The 16,342-nt window shown below is 37.8% G+C and overlaps 1 protein-coding gene across 2 annotated transcripts in view; it reads left to right on the top strand.

The window, feature by feature from the left end:
• CCDC146 (coiled-coil domain containing 146) overlaps nt 1-16,342 on the top strand; it is a 203,549-nt gene that overhangs the window by 178,055 nt on the left and 9,152 nt on the right. For both annotated transcript variants that reach the window (XM_053608540.1, XM_053608541.1), the window contains 5 exons: nt 1,144-1,232; nt 1,327-1,491; nt 2,727-2,951; nt 4,724-4,952; nt 15,599-15,727. In XM_053608540.1, the coding sequence (XP_053464515.1) occupies nt 1,144-1,232; nt 1,327-1,491; nt 2,727-2,951; nt 4,724-4,952; nt 15,599-15,727 (837 nt within the window). The remainder of the gene's footprint in view (nt 1-1,143; nt 1,233-1,326; nt 1,492-2,726; nt 2,952-4,723; nt 4,953-15,598; nt 15,728-16,342) is intronic.

The following is a 16,342-nucleotide window of genomic DNA, read 5'->3' as shown; positions in this document are numbered from 1 at the left end:
TTAAAGAACAAGACACTTCTTGAGATATGGAAATAGAGAACAAAAAAGTGTTGTTTATCCTTTGAGTATTCTTCGGCCTGAGAATTAGTCTTGTTGAACATTAGCAGTAATTTCCATACGAAGGCAGTCCATCTTCTTACTTTACTCTCACATCACATCTACGTTCCTATAGAAGACGAAAGGTGAGGGGAATCTACATTGCTATCACCCCAGACAGAGAAGATGACATTCACTTTTATGTCTGTATTAGTCCTCACATACACAGGTACTGAAATCGTTTTCTTCTAACCCCAATTCTCAGTAAGAACAACATAAAATAAAATTGCTGCACATCAGTCTTGGCTCTGTGATGGCCAATTTCTTTAGAGTCACTCGTGTGAAGTGGGTTTAGCTCTTTCAAGCCTTGCGAAGAGGCTGACAGAAACTGTTTCTCTGGTTTCTACCAGAAAATACTTCCTCTTTGAATGTATTCTTTTTCCCAGATGAAAGACTCAAATCAGTGTCTTTAAATTTGAAGAACGTAACTAATGTATTTAGCACATGATATATTTTTAGAACTTTGGAAGGCTAGTGGTTTTCTTTTAAAATATTCGTGTGGAATCTGTGTGACGCCTCCTTCCAGCTGGTGTCAACGTGCTGCTTCAGTGTGCAGGAAAGCACAGCCAGCGTACCAAAGAATAGAAAAGCACTTTAAAATCATTGCTTCAGTCTCTCACAAAGTGCCACAGAAGGTTCCATTTATAATGCTTACCAAAATGGACTACACAAAAAAACCCCGCCAATCCTCTCCCCTCATCTATCTTCCATAAACTCCAGGACGCCTAGTCCAGCCGTGCAATTCACAGTCACGCTTCCTTTCTCTCAAAAGTTACCCAGATTTGTCCTCAAATCCAGTCTGTGCAGGCTCTTTTCCTTTTCTCCTCTCCTCGCCTTCCCTTTCTTTAAGCAACTCCTTGTCCTGGCCAGTGTGCAGCGGGTCAGCTGGCCAGGCTGTTTTCAGATCTCCTTACTATACTTTTCACCTGCACCTGCTCAATCCAGCCGAAGCCACGACAGAATTTTCTCTAATTGATGGGAACAAGGTGGGGTGAAGCTGGGAGTGTTCATATGTTGTTTACTTCACGCATCATTTTTATATTTCAGCATAAATATAACAGCATTATTAAGGAAATGAAAACAAAGAATCTTGAAATCAGTATACACCGAAAGAAAAAACGAGAAATTCATCGTAGGTAAAAGAATTATGTGGTAATTTACCTATTAAAGTGAGGGCAAAAGACCGACTTTTATTTCACAGGCTTAAAAACACACTTTGTATTTTCACAGACTCAGAGAGTTTGCTACACTATATGACACTATTCGAAATGAAAGAAACAAATTTGTTAACTTACTTCACAAAGCTCACCAGAAAGTAAATGAAATAAGAGAACGTCATAAAATGTCATTAAATGAACTTGAAATTTTAAGAAATAGTGCAGTTATTCAAGAAAGGTAAGTATTACAATAATTATTGCACTTTCAAAAACTTTTCTGATTCATTTGAACTCTAAAATACCTTAGAGATAATAAAATAGAAAATAGTCTTTTAGAGAGCTTGAAAAGCCATTGTTCAAACTCCTTGTTTTATAGACAATAATCTAAACATCTGAACATGACTCCTTATACCTGTGTTTGGGAGCCACGTTTTAAATGAATGAAAATTAAATTATATAACTATGTTTACTATAATAACTTTCACTTACCCAATTAGAAAGAAAAGCAAAAATCTAATAATTTCCATGTGAAGTCAGAAGACAATCAAATTATTTATTAATCAGCGCTGCCTCCCTTTTGGGAGGAATATAGCAGAGTGGTAAAAAGAGGTGTTTGTCTAGACTCAAATCCCACCCCTGACACCTATTAGCTGTGTGACCATGGAGAAGCTACTTTGTCTCTCTGGGTTCACTTTCCTTATCTAGAAAAATAGTCTTTATTTCATAGCTTTTATTATTAAATGGGCTAATCCATGTCTGTATAAACACTCAGAAGAGTGTCTAGAAAATGGCTGTTGTTTTGTTTTCTCTTTTCATTCATTATTTACCATGTGCCAAGATCTGTTGGACTCCTTCACCTATGTTAGATATCAGTAGATGATTGGGGTATGTATTGATTCTATATTACTTGAACTTCTTCCAGTGGCCATTTAATAAAGATATTTTTATAAATATGAATGTAAAGACATTACAAAATGGCCTTGTTAGGGGAATGAAAAAATATATCTAATTACCTAGATGAGTTCTCATCCCACATGAAAATATCATTTATAGAGACCACATACTCATTTAGCATTAATTGCGGCCCTGTGCTGAGTCAAGCTCCATCTTAAGTCTAATGGACATATCAGATATAACCATCTCCATCCTCTAGAGAGCAGTCTCCTGAGAATGACAGAGCAATAAAGGAATGACTACAGTCTCTTGCTCTGATACAAGGTATCAGGACTACATTGAGGGACAAGGGAAAGATGTCCTAATCTGGTTAGAGGGAGGATCTGAGACTCGGAGGATTATTAAGATTCCTGAAGAGTATCCTGTGATGAATATCATTATTACTACCACTATTGTCATTTCAAGGAATACACAAAAGCAAGATCTACTTTGATGGTGCTTGAGTTTCAAAAATCTTCGTTGTTTTCAAAGAAACTAAAGAAAATTATAATCTTACCCCTTGTCCCATTATTTTAAAAGAAAGCTACAAAATTTCATGCTGAAACATGCCAACAATGTTACCATCAGAGAGAGCATGCAAAATGATGTGTGCAAAATTGTAGCAACCCTTCAGGAAATGAAAGAGAGGAAGGAGACACAGCTGAGTAACATTGACAGACTAGCCAACACGATCACACTGATTGAAGAGGAGATGGTGCGGCTTCGCAAAAAATACGAAAAAGCCGTTCAACGTCGAAATGAAAGGTAAAAACCAGGAGGCTGCATGAAGACAGAGCCCTAAGAGATTCAATTTAGAGAACTTTCTTCTACTTATGCTTGATAGGGAGTATTGAGGGACATTTGACAGTCAGGCTTCAATAGTCTTTGGAGGGGAGGGGCTGCGTGTTTTTCCTAAAAAAAAAAAAAAAAGAAAGAAAGAAAAGAAAAAATAAATAAATAAAGAAGTCTATGCTCTCTAGAAGAAACTGGCAAGGGAGGGTTTGAGAAGTTGCTTGCTTGAAGATCAAAGTACTTTCCCAGGCCAGTATTCCAGCTTCCTCTGTGAACACCAAATTCTTTCAGTGTAATTGACATAAATAAGTCTTTGGAACTTGTATCCATTTTGTAGCAGATTTGATCTTATTATATCCATGATCTTACTATATTCATTCAGCAGATCTCCCAATTCATTTTCTCAGCAAGTAAATAAGGTTTTTAGTATTAGCATAATTTCTTCCAGACTGCAATTATATCATTAATCAATCTATTAATTTAGCAATTTTCTTCAAATTGCTTATACACTGAGAAATTGGGATGTGAGATTGTAGAGCCTTGGAATAATGACATCCAGTATCAGGGTTTTTTTCTTTTTTTAATCTTTTTTTTGAGGTGAAGTCTTGGTCTCAGCTGATCAGTCTTCTAATATACACACGTCACTTCCCAGCTTGGTGGTGGGGGTGGGGGTGGGGTGGTATCTCAGCTTATCCTCCTGCCTCAATCTTCTAATACACACATGTGTCACCTCCCAGCTTGGTATCTTTTAATTTTTCCACCAGATTTATGTGCTATTTTGTATAAGGCATTGGAGTGCTGGATCCTGAGAGTACAAAAAGGTGGTAAAACATTGATCCTGCTTCAGGATCATGAGAGGGGATTTCAAAAAGTAAAAGAGACACAATGTGGAGCTAAATTTAGCCAAGTTATTACTATGTGCACACACTTTTTGAGATAGAAGAGATTAAAGGTGGAGCTCTGAAAGAATGGATACACATAGTGTGTGAGAGACCTTTAGGATCCTTAGAGGAACAGCACATTTTCAAAGAGTTGGTGGGTTTTTCTTTGGGGATGGAGCAGGGGCGGGGGAATTCCTATTTGTCTCCTGGCACAAACCACAGCATGTTGACAGTGTGTTCCCAGACCCTGTTCAGATCTGTGGGGCATAATCAGTCATACAAACCAGAGCTGCTGGAGTTAGAAATTCTTACTTTGTTTCTTCCCTATATTCTTCTCTCAGAGAGAGAGGGGGTCTATCCTTGGTATGATTACAAAGGGAAGATTTTTATCTGTTCATAGGGAAATTAGCATCAGAAATTTTTAACTTTAGAAGAACCTAATGAGCCTTGCAACGTAATCTAGAGCAGACTCACACCAGAAACACATTCCCTGGCCCCTGCCTGTGTGTTTCTGGCCAGGCCTTGGTTGGCAAGTCTGGCCCAAGAAAAGGTTCTGCAGAAAATCAGACTACAGGATCACTTTGTTTATGCATCAGGAATGATATTCTTTCCCACCCCAGGAAAACATCTGGGACTTGCAGAGACACTGGCCAGCCAAACGCAGGCTAAACAATCCTTCTGTCCACAGAAAAATCCAAAGCATGTATGTAGTTTAACTAGAAAGCCATTGTAAATATCTATTGTCTTCTAGAATTATGCTATGTTGATATATATATTGTACCCAAAGCCAGAGAGAATCATAATGACTAGTAAAAACAATGGCCTCAATGCCCACTTAGCCTCTGTCTCTGCATTTGATCACAGTGGTGTGCAACTGATAGAGAGGGAGGAAGAAGTGTGCATTTTTTATGAAAAAATAAATATCCAAGAGAAGATGAAACTAAATGGGGAAATTGAGTTACATGTCCTGGAGGAAAAAATCCGATTCCTGAAGCTGAAGATTTCTGAGAAACAAAGACAGATTCATGTGACCCAGAAATTACTGCCTGCCAAGAGGTCCCTGGACGCGGACCTAGCCTTGATCCAGATTCAGGTGGGAGAGTCGTCTGGGGATACTTTCTGGAGCCATTTGCTGTGTTTTCCCCTTTCATTAGTTTGTAAGTTGTGTAAGTTACATCTTGTTTAAAAATGCCTTTGCACACTCCTCTAAGGTGGAACCTATGCTTCAGGTTTGCTCCATGCTTTGCTCCATGATACAAATTGTCTTTTCTTTTTCATGAGATATTTCTGTCTTTCTTGAAACTTAAACCATCCCAGGACTCTTCTCAGGCTTAGCTTTCTCACAGCCCAAAACTGCAATAATCTAAGCGGTCACTACTTTCTGCATAATTATGATGTTGATGCTTGCTAGAAAGATCTTGGGGGACCATCTAGTTCTCTTAGTTTTGATACTCTTGTCCCCTAGAGAAGAAAGTGCCTATAGTTTGTTGCTTAGTATTAACTGCCAATCACTTAGACTGAGACTCCTTAGCAACACCTGTAGCTCTATTTTTAGTAACTTGGCCTCTGACATGGCCTTTTTAAAAGTGGAATAAAGCTAACAAATTCAAACATGAAATAGCAAAAACTAAACCATGAACATAAGTTACTTTCTCTGGGGGAGGAGTCAAGATGGCCAAGTAGAAGCAGCTTTAACCAAAGGCTTCTATCTGGAGGGGGAGCTACTGGACTGAAGTGGATTAGGAGAAGCTGAAGGAGGGGAGCTGAACACAGAAAGAGGAAAGTGAGATGTACATCACCCCTGCCGAGGCAAGTGGCAGGGCCAAGAAAGAGGAAGAAAAACAGGTATGGAACAACTAGTGGGAAGGCACCCATTGCCAAGAGGACGGGAGAAACCCCCCACCCCCAACAAGCAGGAGGCCTGCGGTTGACAGTATGTTCCGGAGCCAGTAGGGAAAAAGTGGACCTCTCTCCTCACCCCACAGAGAGAGCTGCTAAATTCTGGGCCCACGCGAGTGAGCTCTCACCTCTAAGCCTAGGCCCCATCCTACCTGGCACAGAAGTGAACAAATATTTTCTCTGTAATCCTGAGCACAGAATTTACCCTTCCCCATTTCCTGGTTGCATGAAAGACTGCCCCCTGCACAGGCTGGAAAGTTTGGCAAGTTTGCAGGAGGGAGGGCATTGTGTGTGCTGCTAAGTTGCAGGCGGAAATAGTGGCACAGCTGCTCTAACTTTGGTGGAGAAAGGGGTGAACTTTCCTGATTCCCTTTCCCACTAAAAAAGACCCTTCTCTAGCCCATCAGGATTTCTCAGACAAGCTCTGCCCATGGATTTCTATTTTGTGTCCCCCGGATGACCTCCTGAACTTGTTTGGGTGGGCTTTGCTAGTGCAGTCTGAGCAAGTTTGGCTAGAATTGGCAGCCAGGGCTGTCTGTCTGGTGACCCCCTGACCTCATGTAGGTGGGCTTTGCTAGCAGAGCCTGAGTGAGTTTGGCTGGAACTGGTAGCCAGAGCTGTCTGCCTCGTGACCCCCTAAACTTGTTTGGGTGGGCATTGCTACAGCAGCCTGAGCAAGTTCTTCTGGCAGAAAGAGGTGCCTATTTGGCACCTGCAGCCAGAGGTGTCTATTTGGCAACCTTCTGAAATTCAGCAGCAGTGGAATTGAAGCAGTGAGCGGCAGATTTAGCAGGTCTGTCTGTGTATACCCCTCCTCCAGCTATCATTGGCAGAGGGTGGGGCTGCAGATGTTTGTATCTGTGCTGGGCAGAGATTACAGCAAAATACCTCAACTTCTTAGGATTAGATAGAGGGGAGACTTACATCAAGATAGAGTCAGGTTGAGCTATCTCACCAAGCCTGCCCTCAGAATCTCTGGCTGTAGCCCTGAAAGGGACCCTTGCAAGGCTATAGAAAAATAGCCACAATCACAAGCCTCAGCTCATTGGAGAAGAGGTGATTAGCTCCAGTTCCTGAGGCCACCTGAGCCAGTCTCACCCCACTAGATTTCATTGCCAAATAGGGTAGTACAATGTTTCCTAAAGGTCCCCAATTAGATCAGCCCCCAACAAATATTCAGGGGCAACGTACTATTTCAACTAAAATAGTTTAATTAATTTTTTTTTTTTAAGCTGAAAATACTTGTGGGGAGGAACCAACAGAAGAACTCTGGCAACATGAAAAATTAGAGCAGATCATCTCCCCCAAGAGATTACAGTGGAGATACAACAGAAAATACCATCCATAGAGAAATGGCTGAAATGTCAGAAATAGAATTCAGAATATGGATGGCAAATAGGATGGTTGGAATGGAGGAAAAGATAGAAATAAAAATTTTTAAAAAGTTCAAAAATTGTCTCAAGAAATTAATGAATTCACAGACAAAGTTACCAAGGATATGGACATAATAAGGAACAATATAGCAGAGCTTTTGGAATTGAAAAAGGCGTTTGAGGAGATTCAAAACACAGTAGAGACCTTTAGTGATAGAGTTGAAGCAGGGAGAAGAAACAATTTCAGAAATTGAAGACAAGATGTTTGAACCATCCCAAGCATGAAAAGAGGCAGAAAAAAGGAGAACAAGAACAGAATGTTCCCTGAGAGAGTAATGAGATTATTCCAAAAGATCAAACATCCAAATTCTAGGGATTCCTGTAGGAGAAGAGGATGGTTCTAAAGGCTCTACTCCAATACATTATGATGGAGAATTTACCAAGCATTGCAAGAGACACAGAAATTCAGATAGTAGGTAGTTTCAGAACCCCAGCATGACTCAATCCAAACAAAGCATCTCCTAGACACATTGTAATTTACTTTGCCAAAGTTAATATGAAGGAGAAAATTCTGCAAGCAGCCAGGCATAAGAAAAGAATTACCTACAAAGCGAAAACATCAGGATGTCCACAGATCTATCAGCTAAAACTTTTCAAGCCAAAAGAGGATGGCCAATGACCTTTAACCTTCTTAAACAAAACAATTTTCAGCCCAGGATCCTATATCCCACTAGATTGAGTTTCATTTGTGATAGAGAAACCAAATATTTTACTGACATATATATACTGAGGAAATTTGCCATAACCAAACCAGCTCTACAGGAAGTACTCAGATCCATTCTTCATAATGACCAGCACAATGGTTCACCACTGAAGTAAACACATCCAGTATTAAAGAACAATGGTGAAAGGGATAAAAATAAGCTCTGGATCTCTAAAAAACAAGATGACCAAAACTCCATCATACTTAATAATTCTTTCAATAAATGTGAATGGCTTTAATTCTCCTCTAAAGAGGCATAGACTGGCTGACTGGATTCAAAAGCTCAGGTCAGGTATCTGTTGCCTCCACAAAATACATGTTACCTCAAAAGATAAGACTCAAGGTGAATGGATGGAAAGCAGTATTCCAGGCAAATGGAAATCAGGAAAAAAGCAGGGGTTGCAATTTTATTTGCAGATACAATTGGATTTAAACCAAAAAATAAAAATAAAAAAAGGAAAGACAAGGATGGATACTACATACTTGGAAAGCACACAACATGAAGCTATTTCAATAATTAACATTTATGCACCCTACCAGAATGACCCTTGATTTATAAAACAAACCCTAATTGATATGAACAATATGATATCTTCCTGCACTATAATAGTTGGAGATTTTAACACCCCTTTGGCAGTACTGGACATATCCTCCAAGCAGAAACTAAACAAAGAAATAATGGACTTAAATATTCATTATTAAGGTCCAAAGAAAAATGGACCTTAGTACAAATGGACTTTACAGACGTATACAGAAATTTTATCCTAACAAAATGGAATACACATTCTTTTTATCAGCCCACAGATCATCTTCCAAAATTTATCACATCTTAGTACACAAGTTTAACATCAACAAATTCAAAAGAATAGAAATTATTCCTTGTATCTTCTCAGATCATCATGAGATAAAAGTTGAACTGAAGAGCAACAGAAATTTTTATACCAAAATAAAGTCATGGAAACTAAATAACCTTATTCTGTATGACTGCTTGGTCAAGGTGAGATTAAGAAGGAAATCATTAGATTTCTGGAACAAAACAATAATAAAGCCACAAACTATCAAAACCTGTGTGATACTGCAAAGACAGTCCTTAAAGGAAAACTTACAGCATTAGATAACTTCATCAAGAAAACAGAAGTCATAACCTAATGGGCTATCTTAAGCAACTGGAAAAGAAAGAACAATCCAACCCCAAATCCAGCAGAAGAAAAGAAATAACCAAAATTAGAGCAGAATTAAATGAAATTGGAAACAAAAGAATCATTTAGAAGATCAGTGAGATAAAAAGTTGGTTCTTTGAAAAGATTAATAAAATTGATAAACTCTTGGCCAAACTAACCAGAAACAGAAAAGTAAGCTCTTTAATAACTTCAATCAGAAATAATAAAGGGGCAATAACAACAGATACCACAGACGTATAAAAGATCATCAATTACTACAAGAAATCTATTCCAGTAACATAAAAATGTAGAGGAAATGGACCAATATCTGGAAGCACATCATCTTCCTAAACTCAACCAGAAAGAATTATAAATTTTGAATAGACCAATATCAAGCACCAAAATAACATCAACTATACAACATCTCCCAAAAAAGACAGATCCCTGGGCCAGATGGTTTTACACCAGAATTCTACCAAACCTTCAAGGAGGAACTAGTTCTTATATTGCATAATCTATTCTAAAACATAGAGTAAGAAAGAATCCTCCCTAAAATGTTCTATGAAGCAAATATCACCCTGATCCCCAAACCAGGAAAGGATCCAACAAAAATGTAAAACTATAGACCAATATCATTAACGAATATCAATGCAAAAATATTCAATAAGATTTTAGCAAGCAGAATTCAGTAACTGACATATGAAAAAAATGTCACCATGATCAAGTGGGCTTCATTCCAGGGATGCAAGTTTTGTTCAATATACATAGATCCATAAATATAATTCACCACATAAATAAAATCAAAAACAAAGACCATAAAATTCTCTCAATTGATGCAGAAAAGGCTTTTGATAATATCCAGAATACGTTCATGATAAGAACACTTAAGAAAATATGCTTAGGTGGGACGTATCTTATATTGATAGAGGCCATCTACAACAAACCCACAGCCAATAATATATTGAATGGAGTAATGTTGAAAGCATTTCTACTCAGACCTGGAACTAGCCAAGCATGCCCACTGTCACCACTGCTATCAACATAGTGTGGAAATCCTAGCCATTGCAATCAGACAAGAGAAGGAGATTAAGGGCATTCGAATGGGGAAAAAGGAGGTCAAACTCTCACTCTTTGCAGATGATATAATCTTTTATTTTTTTTTTTTTGAGACAGGGTCTCACTTTATTGCCTGCGGTAGAGTACCATGGTGTCACAGCTCACAGCAACCTCCAGCTCTTGGGCTTAGCAATTGTCTTGCTTCAGTCTCCCGAGTAGCTGGGACTATAGGCACCCACCAAAATGCCTGGCTATTTTTGTTGTTGTTGCAGTTTGACTGGGGCCGGGTTTGAACCCTCTACCTTCAGTATGTGGGGCTGGCGCCCTACTCACTAAGACATGGGTGCCGCCCCAGGTGATATAATCTTATACTATTATGCCCAGGAGTTCACCCAGAGACCACACAGCCAGACAAGCCGAATTTTGAGTCCTTTATCAAAGAGCTAGCTGATGACTGACTGCCTCAGTGTCCCAACAAGGTGATTCTGAGAGCAGCCCTGAGTGCTTAAGGGATTGGATTTTTAAGGCTTAGTCTGCATCCTGGTTGGCACATAGGCTGCCCAAGTGCATCTGGGTAGGTTAGCAAGCATTGTACAGAAGCAGAATTTTGCTGTTAGTCATCTATACATCTTTGTTTCAGTACTTTCCCCACCTGGTATTTTTTTAAGGGTCAGTCAGGGTATAGTTGGTACTTCCTGGTCTGTTTCCCAGGGAGTTAGCCAAGCAAGAAGTTGGGAGTGAATTAGAAGCAATAAATCGATTAGTACTTTCCCATCTATTTTGGGAGTGAACTAGACTTACTCCATTTTTTTAAAGCTTACAGCCTAGAAATTTTCTAGGAGTTAACTGGTATTTTTCCACTGTAGCCTAGGCCTAACACTTTTCCACCTTAGCATATGTCTACTACGCCTAAAAATACCTGGAAAACCCCAAGGATTCAGCTACAAAGCTCTTAGAAGTGATCAAGGAATATGCAGTGTCTCGGAATACAAAATCAATAGCCACACATCAGTACCCTTCATATATGCCAATAACAGTCAAGCCAAGAAAAAAATCAAAGACTCTATACTTTCCACAGTAGCTCCACAAAAAGATGAAATACCTAGGAATTCGTGTAACAAAGGACATGAAATATATCTCTGAAGAGAACTATGAAACCCTCAGAAAAGAAATAGCAGATCTATTAGCAGACATTAACAAGAGAAGACATTAACAACTGATAGAACATACCATACTCGTGGCTGGAAAGAATCAACATTATTAAAATGTCCATACTACCCAAAGCAATCAATAGATTTAACATAATCCCCTTCAAAGCACCAATGTCATACTTTGAAGAACTTGAAAAAATAGTACTTTATTTCATATGGGACAAGAGAAAACCTGAATGGTGAATATAATTTTTAGAAATAAAATCAAATCTGGAGGGATCAGGTTATACTACAAGTCTATAGTGATCAAAACAGCATGGTACTGGCACAAAAATAGAGCCATAGGTCTATGGAATAGAATAGGGAACCTAGAGATGAAACCTGCCATTTGATCTTTGATAACCCTAACAAAACATGCATTGGGAAAAAGAACCCCTATTTAATAAACAGTGCTGGGAGAGCTGGCTAACTACATGTACTGAAACTGGACCCACATCTCTCACCATTGACAATAATTGATTCTCAATGTATAAAAGATTTAAATTTAAGACATGAAACAATAAAAATTCTAGAAAAGAGTGTGGAGAAAACTCTTGAAAATATTGGCCTTGGAAAGTATTTTATAAGAAAGACCTGCCTGGCAATTGCAGCAATACCAAAAATAAATAATTGGAATTTAATCAAACTAAAAAGCTTCTGCACTGCTAGGGGTACCACAACCAAAGCAAACAGATAACCTTCAGAATGGGAGAAGATTTTTGCATGTTATGAGTCTGACAAAGGCCTGATAAATAGAATCTATAGAAAACTCAAATTAAACAACAAGAAAAGAGCGAACAACCCCAATTCTATGTGGGTAAGAGACTTGAACAGAAACTTCTCTGAAGATGAGAGACAATTGTCCAACGAACACATGAAAAAATGCTCATCATTCCTGATCATCAGAGAAATGCAAATCAAAACCACTCTGAGATATCACCTAACCCCAGTAAGATTAGCCCACATCACAAAATCCTGAATCTACAGATGCTGCATAAATGTGGAGAGAAAGGAACACTCCTACACTTTTGGTGGGATTGCAAACTAATACAACCTTTTTGGAAAGAAGAATAGAAAATTCTCAGAAAATAAAAGTTGACCTTGCATTTGATCCTGCAATCTCATTACTAGGTATCTACCCAGAAGAACAAAAAGTGTTTTACCACAAAGACATTTGCAGTAGAATGTTTATTGTAACTCAATTCACAATTGCCAGATGTGGAAGCAACCCAAAGCACATCAGTCCATGAATGGATTAACAAACTGTGGTTTATGTATACTATGGAATACTATTCAACCATAAGAAATGATGGAGACTTTACATCTTTTATGCTTACCTGGATGGAGTTGAAACACAATCTTCTTAGAAAAGTATCTCTCAAGAATGGAGAAAAAAAATCCAATGTTTTTAATATTAATATGAAACTAATATATAAATAATTACATAATTATGAGTATTGTAGACTCATCTGCTAAACACAGATATAGTCTAGCAAGAGGGAGAGAAGAGGGAAGAGGGAGCATAATTGGTGGGATCTCACCTAATGTGCACAATGCAAGGGTATTCAGCATACTCCTTGGGTGAAGGGGTCTTCTACAATTAGAACCTTACCTTGGAAGTGAGAACATTATAACCTAAAAATTTGTACCCTCATATTAATTTGAAATGAAAAAAAAATAATTTTAAGAAGGTACTTTCTTCACATGTAATATTCAGAGTTTTTTGTTAATGAAAATTAGAAATAAAAATTTGTGGCCTAAGAAATAAAAAGAAAAAAAATGTGGCCTAAAAAAAAAAAAAAGTGTGGCCTCAATTTTTTCCCATTGATTCAAATTCTAACCTATAACAATATTTTTATCTATAATATCAGGTCTGCTATTGCGTATTTTTCTGCTTACAAAATTTTTTTCAAAAATGTCTTAATTTTATAAAGATATAAAAATTTTGAAGAAAATTTGTACCCTAAAGATATGTTATAATTACTATTAAAATTATCAAAAATCTGGGAGCAACCCTTCCATTCTTTTTCTGGGCATATAGGTCAATGTCTTTTATTAGCTCACACTGTAGCCTCCTTTTGTTTTTACTTACTCATGTCAAGGGAATTCACAGGACTCAATGGAACCAGGGGATGGATCTACCTTCGCACTGCGTGGCACTTGAATACGTATATATTATATAGATAATGGCATCTTTCAGTTTGTGCAAATATGCCAAGGTTCTGATTCCAGTGTTTGCTTAGTTAATCCTAAGTTTTCTCATTCATTTCTTCAATGAGTGTGACCAACTTTATTATTTTTTTTATTTATTTTTATTAAATCATAACTGTATACATTGATATGATCATGGGGCATCATACATTCGTTTCGTAGACCATTTGACACATTTTCATCATAATGGTTAACATAGCCTTCCTGGCATTATCTCAGTTACTGTGCCAAAACATTTACATTCTACATTTACCAAGTTTCGCAAATACCCCTGTAAGATGCACCACAGGTATGATCCCACCGATCCCCCTCCCTCTACCCACCATCCCCCTCCCTCCCCTCCCTTTCCCACTTCCCCCTATTGTTAGGTTGTAACTGGGTTATAGCTTTCATGTGAGAGCCCCAAATTAGTTTCATAGTAGGGCTGAGTACATTGGGTACTTTTTCTTCCATTCTTGAGATACTTTACTAAGAAGAATATGTTCCATCAACTTTAGATCAATTAGCTAGAAAGTCCCACAGTCTTTCCCAAGATTCCTGTATCTCTGACTCCTACTTCCAACAAATGGTTTATTTGGGGGAATCAATCTGCACACACAGTGCTTGATGCACTGATCACATGTGCCCCTCCAGGACATGATGTGAGATTTCCAGCTTCAAGCAAGTCATTTCTGAACTTTGTCCCCTAGCACTGGATCCCTGTCATATCCTGTTGTTTGTTACAGCTGCAGTGCTTGGAGTATTTTTTTAAGTCTTCTTCTCCTTTTTTGCATCATTTTTCAGAATTCTCTTAAGGTTTGCATTTTTTCAGTTGTTTGAAATAGTTTTAATTGTCCAACATTCTAATCCAAGGATTATCATGAGTCATATTCTCGTGGTTCTTGTAATAGCTCCATTTCAGAGATCTTGGAAGTCACATAAACTGTTTTAGTACATAAGAACACTATTTTACATAGACAGAGTAAACAATTTTTACTCAAATATCAACAAGGACATAAAATATAAGCACCCCTTTGATAAGCACACACCACATTTTTGGTTTTTATTTATTTTCCTAATTATGAAAAGGGAACATTAAATGTTGTTAATAGTAAATACTACAAATATTTGATTACATGTGTGTATCCTGCAATTTTGCATTAAGGGCAATTAAAAAATGTAGAGAGGGAAAAATTATTTATCTCACCATTTATAATCTTTTTGTAGAGAGAAGGAACACAAAATTTTAGAATTCTCAGACATAACTATATTTAACTCTCAGACATATTGTAAGATTCTTCAAATATACTATCTTGTTCAATAGTTCAACCCCATGGGATTGAGCCATTTGTTTTCCTTTAACAATTAAAAAAACTAAGGTTTAGAGGATTGCCCTGAGATTTACACGTGCATTAAGTAGGAAATTGATGCCTCTGAGTTGTCACCACGCTCCACTTTTCTCTCTATAAAACAAAACCTAAGTGTGGCTATCATTTCGATACTTAGGGGGTACCCATATTTCTTTATACACCTTCAAAGTCTCATTGACTCAGTACATATATTAATAGTTGATATAGAAGACATAATATTAGGGGTTTAGCAGGAAAGATATAAATAGCTCAAGCTACTCCTCACAGAATGTACCTTGGGTTGACCCAGAAGTTAAGAACGTTCTTCTTTGGGTAGCCATTAAAGCTATTTCCAGCAAAGGGTTTTAAAATGAGGTCCAGCAAGTTGGATGTATTAAACCTGGTCTCTGTGGCAACCTGCAACAAGGAGGAGGTTGTATCCTTAGAAACCCACAACCATACAGCATCACATGAATACAACACAGAGTGGGAAGCAATCAAAGGGCTGCTGTGAAATCAGCCTTTCTTCCCCTGACTCAGACGGCACCACCCTGGCTTAAGCAGCATCACTGCAATGCCATGAATGAGCACAGACACGGCTTAACCCAGGTCCAGCTGATGGAGCATTAAGAAAACAGTGCTCTTCCACCCTCGCCTGGGTTGGTCCTGTTGAAAGATTGTAAAGACGCCAGACTATGTGATTTTAAGATTTACTGAGCTAAGGAGTTTTAAAGCTAATGTTTCTTTCTTATTTAATAGTTTTCACAGTGCACAGACAGAATAAGAGAACTGGAGAAAATGTTTATAAATCCTGAGGGTAAGAACAGAACTCGCTTCCTTCAAGGGAAAGATCTGACTCAAAAAGAGATGATCAAAAAATTAGACAAGGTAAACATTCTTGTTTACTATGATTGCATCTTAGCCCTTTGTGGGTATAGGTTAAAGATACCTGTTATACTATTTTATTATATGCCAACAACCATATCCTTTATTACTCTAGCCACTAATACAGTCCTTTGTAATCTAGTACAAAGTCTAAGTGTGATCTAGAGTAATGTTTTTCAACCTTTTTTTAATCTCATAGAGCACTTGAACCTATTGTTAAACTTTAATGGCATACTTAAATTATGTTAAATTATGTTGATCAATAAAAAAATATACTTACTATGCTTTGAACTTCTTTCAAAAATAATTTAATTAATGATCTTTTTTTTATTTATTTATTTTTATTAAATCATAGCTGTGTACATTAGTATGACCATGGGGCACCATACACTTGGTTCATAGACCGTTTGACACATTTTCATCACACTAGTTAACATAGCTTTCATAGCATTTTCTTAGTTATTTTGCTAAGACCTTTACAGGCACACCTCAGTTCCTCTCAGAGCACACCAGTGTGCTGTGGCACACTGGTCAAAAATCACTAATCTAGATACTTGCCAAGTTAAAAGCCATTGTTTTCGAGATTCCAAAGGTGCCTTTCTCTTGTTATCTGAAGAG

Source organism: Nycticebus coucang, chromosome 11, assembly GCF_027406575.1.
Source record: "Nycticebus coucang isolate mNycCou1 chromosome 11, mNycCou1.pri, whole genome shotgun sequence".
Classification (NCBI taxonomy): Eukaryota; Metazoa; Chordata; class Mammalia; order Primates; family Lorisidae; genus Nycticebus; species Nycticebus coucang.
Note: the sequence above shows the minus strand (reverse complement) of the source record. Positions and strands in the feature narration are given on the sequence as shown.